This window comes from Lissotriton vulgaris, chromosome 2_1 (genome assembly GCF_964263255.1).
Source record: "Lissotriton vulgaris chromosome 2_1, aLisVul1.2, whole genome shotgun sequence".
NCBI classification, from domain to species: Eukaryota; Metazoa; Chordata; class Amphibia; order Caudata; family Salamandridae; genus Lissotriton; species Lissotriton vulgaris.
The window spans coordinates 1,071,610,519-1,071,621,694 of NC_141687.1; the positions used below are offsets into that span (position 1 = coordinate 1,071,610,519).

An 11,176-nucleotide genomic window follows, 5' to 3' on the forward strand; every position below is an offset into this window, starting at 1 on the left:
AACAGCCTAAATGGCGACATGAGCTGTGCGTTTGGTCGGGGCGACGATTTCGCCCCAGTCTGTTCATGGGGTCAGAGACACCCATTTGTGGCTTATGGTTTTCTGGGTTAATAACGAACAGACTAATGATTATGGTATTCTTGAGCCGTGTCACACGTGGGATGATTGGAGCATAGCCCCGCAGAGTTTATCATGATCTGTGTTAAATATTATTTGGGAAGCTCGGATACATGTGGATTATCTGATCTCTGGATACATGACAACAAGCTTAAAGCACTTCGCTTACACCCCCTACTGCTTCACCTCCCCACAAATGCTGGCCCTGCACCACCTACGCTTTCTAGGTCCTTTAATTTGGCTCCTGGGAACATTGCTGCCCAGGGAGCTGGTCCTACCTCTCCCTCACCTACTTAGGACATTTCAGCAATGCTCAACTGCCGTTTCCCCTGGGCTAAGGCTGTAACTTGTCTGAGGCCTGCAACTCTCCACTAAGTACTTCTTTATTCCGCAAAGCAGGTTTTATTAGTTGACACTCAACCTTGTTTGCGAGTTTCCAGCACCTTTTCAAAGGCCAGTACTCCTTAACTCCGATAGGCTAATCCTCTCCCCTCAAATTCCCCTTCCTAAGGCCAGGTCACATAACATGCCATGCATGGTCTATGAGCTTCAAGAACTGCCCCACATTCCTCCTTTCCCATGCTAGGAACATTGTCCAGGGTGGTGTGTGCGTGTGGAGGGTCCCACTCACCAAGATTCATGACACCAGTCCATAAAATTCTCTTCAGCCTTCTTAGCTAGTAATAGGGTTGCAATCTTCAAGGGGCACTCGAGGGCAGACTCTCTCTCTAGATGTCCCTTCTCAAAACCCAAATCATTCTCCCCGTGCTAGTTATGCACTCACCAAACACACCTTGTTCAGGTGTGTCCAATCAAGTCAAAATATCTTTATTCTGCCAATACATACGACAATAAAAGCACAAAATAAAACCACTTTGAATTTGTGTAATTACTACAACGAAACGAAAACATTTAAAATAGATAAATGATATCTAAATTTCTTAAAAAGAACCTATCACCATGAACCACTCCAAATAGATTAAAAATACAAACTTTTTTTGGTCAATTGTAATTAACGACAGTGATTCTCAAATGGATAGCGATTGTCTACTTAATGGATAAAATGCATTGTTCCTTTTGAATTTGATTGCAGCAACAATGTAATTAAGGACAGCGATACAAATTTCCACAGAAGATACATTTTGCAAATAAATTAGCACCTCCCTATAAGATACAAAAATGCTGTTTCTTTATTTAAAGAATTGGGCGCAATAAACGTAGTCTAAGAGATTCATACAAAGTGCAAAAAGTGCTCAGTAGATTGGGCACTGGCTGCAGCACATGGACAACAAGCATTGGCATAGCCAATATGTCTCGCCTTTGGGACCGTATAAGTATTTAGTTATGCAGCACAATATCCTTACTGCAACAACATTAACTGTTGCATGGCTAAACACTTATAAGGTCCCAAAGGCGAGACCTATTGGCTATGCCACTGCTCGTTTAAATGGGTGTAAAAAGAGAAGAGTGTAACAGATTAGAATGTGCCTGGAGGAAAGATGCAAAGGACTGCCCTACAAGGCATGTCATGGACGGGGGCATATTATACTTGCATGCAAATGTTTTTTGTATCAACCATGTTAAAAATATTGGAATTCTGAAAAAAAATGTTTACATTTTTCACGAAATTGAGATTCATATGGACAGAGTCAACCTCTGAAAATGACACGCGCATGCAACCCTGGACCGTATTTACTATTTTTTGAAGTAGCAATTATTATTACTTTATTTACTGACTTAGAGCCCGAGACGTAATGTGTTGATCAACTCATTTATTTACTGACTTAGAGCCCGAGACGTAATGTGTTGATCAACTCATACATTTATCACAGAAAAAAAAATCCCTAACTTTAATATGGAAGAACACCAGAAATTATACAATATACATCGCACAAAAACATCTAACACTCAAAAGAGGCATGTGATATTTAGAGTACATACTTATGAATCTGCTCCAATTTCCTGCTGTGCCTTCATAAAAGACTCGCTGTTCAGACAGCAGCTATAGCATTTACGATGCACACGCGCATTTCTTGCATGAGTATGGCTACTATACTGCGCCTGTTATGTCTTGTTACGCCAGATAATAGATGCAAGGCTGGTGGAATATTGTCAGTGAATATGTATGAGCAGAGTATCCAATCAGCAAACGGGAACTGCGCTACTCAGGAGTGTGGATGTTCATGTCACTGCCGGCTGTCTGTCTCCCAAGAAAGTGCACTTTCATGTTATGGTGCTAATGAATAAGCTACCCGGGAGCACTACCAGGAGCTCACACTCTTCCAATTACGGTAAAGGTGCCGACATCAAAACCTTAGAATCGCTTTCTTTTCCTTTGAACTGGAAATGAAAAGTATTTATTGCTTCTACATTTTTCCTTCACTAAAATATTTGAGCATTGACTGTGTAACAGTCAAAAAAATCGTTCACGCGGACATGAACATAAGCTTTAGGGCCGGAACAGCTTGTGGGTAAGCACTTTTAAAACCCCCTTACTAAAAGTCGAGCAAGCAGCGCATGCGCTGCTCTAGGCTCGACCTAAAAAGGAAGAGAGGTGTGTCAGGTGCATTCCATAGGAATGGCAACAAGCAACAGGACTGAATTCAGTCTCAACCTGGTACGGTAAAATCTGTGCTCCGGTTTAGTTATCCAGCTGAGATAGGGCTCCAGGATTGTAGATACGGAAATTTGCATATATTTATTGACAGATGACCTATCGAAGCAGCTTCTCAAGTCTTGTTTTCTCTTTGAGTGACCTGAATGCCCCTATAACTATCTCTTTAGATCTACGGCCAATGTTTTCAGGGTGGTCATAGAGGTTACAGAGGCCCAAGCTGCAAAAGATGTTTTTAACATGAACCAGCCATGAAATGGCAGACAGGTTCTCTAGATTTACACAATCTGTCACCTGTTGCGAAAATTGGGCCATAGGGGAATTCCATATTATTAGCCATAAGAGAAGTGGCCCATATTAACTTTTCTTCAATAAAACCTAAACTCAATTCCATGTGTGCGATGAGACTCTGTAGATTTTGTTACAGCTAGCAGTCTGCACAAGAAACTTTTCGGCAACCTGAAGTTTCCCAAGGGGAGACATAACCCAAACACCAGTCCCATAAGTGCCCACTAACAAACATGTACTCTTATGCAGCTGAAGCATCTCCCAAATTCGCTTTTGGTCAAGCCTTTTGGCAAATCCAAACATTGCGTCACAAGTCGCCCCATTTTCTCTGCTATTAATTATTAACTTGCCCCAGATCCCATTGGTATCCAATAACAATCCTAAATAATTAAAAGTAAGCACTTTCTCGTAGGGTCTCCCTGTTTAAAAATGTTTTAGACTTAAATATTTATGAGGCACCTGACATTATAAAAGACGTTTGCCGATTCACCTTAAGACTAAGGCTGAACATAAAATTGTTAAAATCATAAAGGTTTTTGGAGGCCATTTGGTGTAAGAACTGCATCGTCTGCATACAGCAGTATGGGGAAAGTCTTTACTACACGATTTCAATGCTGAATCCAAAGAAGTTATAGAAAAGAGGAAGGGGGCTAAAATGCAGCCTTGCCTAACCACTCCTATGACGTACAGTGTTGTGCAATCTCCAGTCTGTGTATATTGCACTCTAGTTGCAGTGTTCCAGTGCAAACCTTTGATAAGGCCAAGTAGGACAGGAATTGATTCCAGCATGTTCCATCAAGTTCCACAACAAAACCTTTGCCTTTGACAAGGACAAAGGCAAAGGAGAGGTCCATTAAAGTGAATATATGATACCCCTCCTCGCCTTGACACACTTACTCACAATAAGTGTTATATTAAGGGTTTGTTCTACAGTCCCGGGCGAAAGCCAAATGGACTGTGCAGAAGAAGGAATTGCTCTCTGTCCAGTTTTCCAATTTCATTAAAATAACACATACTAAAGTTAAATCTATCAGTGAACTTGGCCAATATCATGATGGTAAATTCTTATTTTCCTTTTTTTTAAATGGGTACTATTATGAAACCTGACGATTAAATGACTGGGCCTGCCTGCACTGTTGCCCTCAACACACTGGTGACCAATGAGGCTCAAAACACAATATTAGATTTAAACAAGCCAACTGGTACCTCATCTGGGCCTTCCCATTTGCAGCATCATAATAGCTTCAATTACAGATCTATGCGGTCTGCTATTCAAGCATTGCTTGCAGTGTAAAGGGACAAACTATTGGCCTTGGTATCTTGTCTGCCTAATTTACCGAGGTTACACACTAGAGAATAATGATTTACCCAGTCTTACTCAAAGATGTGACAATCTATCCTCGAGGAAGAATTATGCAGGAAAAAAGGCTGATTAACCAACTACCAAAAAAGTCTGCAGTCATTTAGCTGTGCTGCTCTATTTAGAACTTCTTAGGCATGCCGCTTTTTCCTTTGCTGTAATGCATGCTTATACTTGAGCCTGCCATTATAAACAGTAGGGTATTCCCAAATGGTCCCTGGACCTGGGTATCTGTTATAATAAAGAAACAATGGTCCTGGACCAAATATTTAAGGAAGAGTTAGATTAACAGAATCAATATATTTGAGTTTAAATTAATCAGCTGATTAATGTAAGCTCAAATGAATTGATAATTCTGTTAATCTAACTCTTCCTTGAATACCTGTTCCAGGACCATTGTTTATTTATAATATACTCGAGTATGGGTTCGCTAATTTCCCAGAAATTTCGAGGGATGGCATTTGTGGCCGCCTTCAACACATTGAGTGGAGCAGTACATTCATGACTAAACCACAGATGGCCACTGCACTCATGGGTAGTGTTATATTTTTAGGTGAGCCCACCGGAGACTGCTCCACTAATCCCCAGTAAACTGTCCAGAATTTTCCCTGCAAAAATGAATCCCAAACTCTTATCTGAATTTGTGGCAAATAGATCCTCATAGAATTTTTTTAGGTCAAAAGAGCTGCACCTTATTTAAGGAGTAGTTGACTCCAGATATAATCTTATCAGGTAGGGTTCCCGGAGAGGAAAATGTCAAATGATGGGATTATGGCCGCTTTAGGTTAATGATCACACCTCAAAGCCATTAAAATAAGGATCTACATCTCCAGATAATATGCCACGTTGTCTAACAGTATCCTTCATGTGACAGTCACCCACGAGGACGGTACGCACCCTCTCCACTCCATGGTGCAATTACTTGATCCGCTGGGAACCTTCTTAAACCAGCGCAGGTATTACCATCTTCGCTTCCCCAAGACATTCCAGCATTTTTCAGATGCACTTTTAGAGGCAAAGAGGGCAGCCTCCTGTCCTCGCCAGGTATTCTTACACGCCCACTTTCACTGTACCTATGAAACTACACAAGCTACATAAACTTCTAAGAGAGTTAAGAAAAACCCCTGCTTCAGTGATTATATACATGCTCAGAACAAGTAACTAGGCACATCCTTCAGCTGGTCCATGAACCCCAATTGCTTGTCTGCAATCCTTTACTCTCCTGCAGGGCTTGTGTCTCTCAACTAACACCACAGTTACTGCTCCTCCCAACCTTTTTTACGAGCTCAGATGACATTCATGGTTGGTACAAGTTGGGGGGGGGGTGTACCCCACCCACTACCATCTTCCTCAGGTCATGCCCCCTTAATCTTTTCCATAAGCTTCCACGACACTGGAGGCCCATGGTGGGGGTGCATTTGCTGGGGAGTTTTTCCAGCCCTGTATAATTAAACCCCCCCAACCCCCCCCCCCCCCCGGACTGGTCATGTACCTTTTCACCGTAAACAAGAGATTCTAGCATTTCGCCAGTGTCCACTTCTCCTCATAATTCAATATTATGGTTGTAAACCACGGGCATGGCCTGTCAACATCGCAAGCAGATATACCCTCCGCTCACCTTGTCCATGAGCTTCCAACACTTCTCAACAGTCCGCTTGTCCACTGCCCCCGGCTGTGCCGGGTTCATGTGGTGATGGTGGGGGTTCAGGGCGTCCTTCATCAGCCCGATCAGACCTCCTCCACGCCGTAGGTTGGCGGCCATGTCCGGTTCCAGGGGACCCCGGGGATAGAGAGGTCCCGAGGGGGCACCAGCCACAGCACTGTCTGGGGGAATCGGTTGAGACAGGTCTGCTGAGGCCCAGCTGGGTGTCCCACTGGCAAGGCTCCGGGTTCAGGACTCTCCGATCACAGACTAGCCACTCTCTCCTCCGGCCCTCGCCCCTCCATCCCCCACTCCCTCCTCCCCGCCGCCCCCGGAAAGCGGAACCGACGCGCCGCACACACTGCACCGCCCACAAACAGGACCGGCTACGCATGCGCCAATGCAGGGCGTGACAGGAAATAGCAATGCGCCTGCGTGCTGCTGTCTGTGATGGGGTAGTCCAGGTTTCAACCAACCGTAGCCTGTAATGGTACTCCGCATGCGCTTTCTTAACGTTGACATCCCACAGTTTCCCAAGGCAAAATGACCACCACGTGCGCCATGTTTATTAAGGGCACAACACGCACAATACATGGTTCTGTGCTTAGCTACTATTCTAGTCAATAACGCCAGCTCACGGAGCCATGTTTATTGTTGGAAAGGCACACGCGTTGTGCCAAGATTAAAGCTCCTAAACTTGGCCAAATTTAAATGGGGACAGCAGGATACACCACCTTCGTAAGGAAACAAAAGCTTTATAACTTATGCAAGCCCTAAGTTGACACCGCTGAATCTCGAGAGCAAACATTACTGATGAAAGGCTCCTTATAAGTGCAAAGTTTTTTGCTTGCTTATGTGTGACGTTTTTATGTTTGCAGTGCTTTTTTCTATGTGTGACATTTTCAATGCCTTGCGTGTGATACTTTAAGGGACAGTTTATCATCAGAACCAGACAGTTATGCGAGTGAATATAAATTATTTGAAGACATTTATACCTTTTCCATCCTTCCCTTGTTGTTAAAGACCAGGCAACTCGTGATACTTCTCTCCATCTACAGTCCTGCCAAATGTCACGCATCATGCGTTAGCCTAACCCATTTGAAGGTAAGTCCCCGCATTGCCGCATTAAAAATAATTATCACGCATATAGCGCCTCTCGTACTTAGCTGTCAAGGCTGGAGGGCTGCAGTATTATAATTTGCACTCTGAGCAAAGCCGCTGTCTACGCCAGTCCGCAATGCTTGCGGCTGGCTCAGCTGCAGAGATACATTCACCCTCAGCATTTTGGATCACATGCCCACGTCAGGAGAGTGGCTGCACAGCCGAGACATGGCACTTAAAGGCGGGCCGGGTTGGCACCAGTTATGTGCAGTTTGTTAAGAGCTAGTAAGTCCTGCCGCTGTAGTGTTCGCACAGTTTTGTGTTGTGCGCTGTGGTGTCAGTAATATATATAACTTCCTTTCCGCCGCCCGTGAGATTTAGTGCCTGCAACTATACCTCTTGAGAATGCGGGCAACGCGAATCCGACCGTACCAGAACCTACAGTGATGATTGCGCTCGCTCTGTCATTTAAAGTACGGTCAAGGTATTTACCTCCATTGACACAATCAAATCAGAATTTCCTGCTCGCCCGGCCTCTAAGAGTTCATTGCAGCCCCTGTGCTGAGTTAGATAATTACACAAGGAGGCCAGTGTTCGGCCTGTGACCTCCTGACCTCCACACTTCCTGCCTTTTTAGCTGTCGAGGGGGATCCCTGAAGGTTGTATCCCACACAGCAGGAGCTGCGTGTCTTTAACAAGCACAGCTCTCAAGACAGCAGTGCCACTTAGCAGATTATCTCACGGTCATCACTACCTGAAATGTATCCCGATTGCCAGCAGCTGTCTGCAACTAAGGAGTGTGACAGACTCCAAGAGACTATGGGGGACCCGTTGCCAGCAAACTTTAGATCTCCAGCTGCAACACTGTGACTCATTAAACTTGGTAAGAGTAAAAAAATGAAAGCTGCTGACATTTCAAATGTTCATACTAAGGTTGGAGTTGAAGTTTTGTTAAATAGCTGCCAAGGTTTCAGATTGCTATGTGTGACATTTTTCATAATTTTAGTATAATTTTTGATATTTATATGTTTCCCTCATCTTCATTGGTTGATTTTACTCGCAAAATATGTCACTTATATCAGTTGAAATATCACTCATAATTACACTACAATTATGAAAATGTCACACCAAGCAATCTGAAACCTTGGCAGCTATGTATCTACGGGGCATCTCTTGCACTGGCATTCATGCCGACGTCTTTCTACTTGTCGTCTCTCTTCCCTCAACTTTTGTTGCCTACCCTCCTCTTCTCGTTTATCATCCTCTCTTCACTGTCATTCCTTCCTGTTCTTCCCATCCATCTCACTTCTTCTCTGTCTTTTTTCCATCTCCTGTGCTAACTTTCATCTCTTCTCTTCCTTCTATTTTCTCCCCTTCCCTTTTTCTCTCTGCTCCTCCTTTACTTCCTCTTTTTGTCACTCCCCTCCACCCTTCTCCATATGTTTCTGTGCAAGCCTGGCTGTATGTTTCATCTTCTAATAGAATGTCGTTTTTTTTGTTGAATGTAGTTTATTTTTGTTGATCTTATATGAAGGAATCAAAATGATGACCAGCGCTCAGGACATAAATTAAGTAGTTGGTTTAATAAAAGTAATTTTAGTCAGTGAAAAGTCCAAGGCCATAAGAAAGCGGGATATTTCATATGTGGCCATCAACCCTCCCAAACCAAATGCTGGTGCACTCTAGAACCAACCCACAAAGCCTGGCCTGAACCAAATATGAACAATAGGTGGACAAAGAAGCTGAACCCTGACAACTACAGACCAATTACAAATGGATCTTTCCTGGGCAAACTGGTAGAAATAGCAGAATTCGACCAGATGTCACAATTCATTGAAGATAATGCTATTCTTTCAGACTTCCAAGCGGGATTCCTTCCAGGAGAGGCATAGAATCTGCTCTTGTTGCCATCTGGGATGCCATCTGACTGCAACGAGGTTGCTGCGCTACTTCTCTTGCACCTCTCGGCTGCCTTTGATATGGTTGACCATGAGACACTGGTACAAAGACTCTAAGAAGCCGGCATAGAAGGGACTGCTCTAGACTGGATCACATCCTACTTTCGCAACATAACTAATGCCATCCATACCCCCCCTTTCTTGTCCAAACTGTACCTCACAAAGCAGGGGTCCCTCAAGGCTCTATCATCTCGCCCATGCTTTTCGACATCTACATGAAGTAATTACCAGCACTGATCAATCAATTTCACCTCATGTGATATTACTATACAGATGACACGCAAATACTCCTTCAACTGGAATGCCAGAAACACATTGGAAACTCGCCAATTTTCCTTTGTTTCAGAGCCATGGAACAATGGATGATGTGTAGCCATCTCAAATTGAATTATTCCAAAACGGAAATAGTCACATGTGGCGATTGGAAAAATTATGACCTGCTCGCCGTCTGGCCTGATGACCTGGGAACACCGCCTAAAGTATCGAAGGAAGTAAGAAACCTCGGAATGACCATTGACTCCAAGCTATCAATGAATGCCTAAGTGGACAAACTAGCAAGATCAAGCTTTGTTACTATAAAAACTCTGCAGCAAATCTTCCCCCATCTGGGATTTCCACACAAGGTCTAGGCTACCATTTCTCTTGTTCTGTCCAAAGTCGATTACACCAATAGCCTCTACCACGGATCACCTTTAGGGACTATGAAAAGACTACAATAGATTCAGAACTCGGCTGCCAGACTACTCTTACATATAAAGCCGAAGACCACATCTCCTCTGCCTTGAAAGCCTTGCATTGGTTACCGGTTGCCAGACAATCCACGTTCAAGCTGCTTTATGTCACCCACAAAGCGATACATGGAAAAGGACCGCTCTTCATCAGGAATATAATCACCAAACACATTCAACAAAGGAACCCCTGCTCTAGAGTGGCACCTCGCCTCAAAATCCCAATGTACAATAAAAAAAACATGGGTGGCACATCCTTCTCTGTTCAAGCACCCAAACTATGGAACTCTTTACCCTCCAACATAAGCCCCTTATGTTCAGAAAAGTACTCAAGAATTTTCTCTCCCCCACATAACCACCATAAGCAAACAGAAATATACAGCATATCCCTCTGTATATAAGCATTTATTTGAACTATATATATGTACCTATATATGTGTATTGCTTTTTCGGCAGGTAGCACGCTACTCTGAAAACCAAACAGGATTAGTGGTGAATTAGTATAGTGAAATATGAAAGTAACCTGAGTGGTGGATACATTACGTACTAAACAATGGGAGAGTAAGGGTTTTCTATTGGGTTATACTCCTAGTCCCCTAGAGCTTGAATTCTACAAAACAAATTAAGGAGTATCCCCAGGATGCAGTGTCCTAGTGATCAAATGTGGAGAGAAAGAAATGCAAGTAAAGAAAGGAAATCTTTCTTTATAAACCCTTCACTCACCAACCTGGTTGGTGACATGCTTCATCATCGGGGTCCACCCGAGTGACCCAGTGCCACTCAGTTGTGCTTCGACACCTGCAACTGCAGCAGAGCTGGTTGATTTGTGAGTTGTGAAAGTGGATTAAAAAGTGTACTACATGTACTCTCTTTTGTCTTTATTCTAGAGTCATGTGCCACAATTAAAAACAGGTGAGATACTTCTACTGGTGTGATTTGACCAGAAAGTACCGCAATTATAGTGAAAAAATGGTCAACATGTTTCAACCTTTCCATTCATTGTTAGGTTTTCGTCAGGACCAGGTGAGTTGAGTCGAAAGGTTTGCACACGCTAAGGTGCAACCGTCCCAGACTCAGCTAAATGCCAGACCGTGTACTTACGGTTCAGCGTGCTTACATCCTTCTGAGTAAGACACATTTAAAACTGATTGTAGTTAAACCCCATGAATACCATGGGGGGGGCCTTTTAGTGAGCGTTTGTCAACTAATGGCGGCCCCCTGGAAACCTGCCAAGCATCCACACAGAGTCCAGAGGATCAGGACTCCTCAGGACTCTGTGTGGACGCTTGGCAGGTCTCCACAGGCAGAAGCTCCTTAATATAAGTCACAAACGATGTTAATAATATTCAGGTCAATCCCCATTGCCCC

At 43.6% G+C, this 11,176-nt stretch overlaps 1 protein-coding gene across 1 annotated transcript in view; it reads right to left on the minus strand.

Annotated features, from left to right (window-relative positions):
* CBL (Cbl proto-oncogene) overlaps positions 1-6,422 on the minus strand; it is a 364,906-nt gene extending 358,484 nt beyond the window's left edge. The window contains exon 1 of the mRNA XM_086956760.1: positions 5,998-6,422. Within this exon, the coding sequence (XP_086812886.1) occupies positions 5,998-6,141 (144 nt within the window). The 5' untranslated portion in view covers positions 6,142-6,422. The remainder of the gene's footprint in view (positions 1-5,997) is intronic.
* Between the last annotated feature and the right edge of the window lie 4,754 nt (positions 6,423-11,176).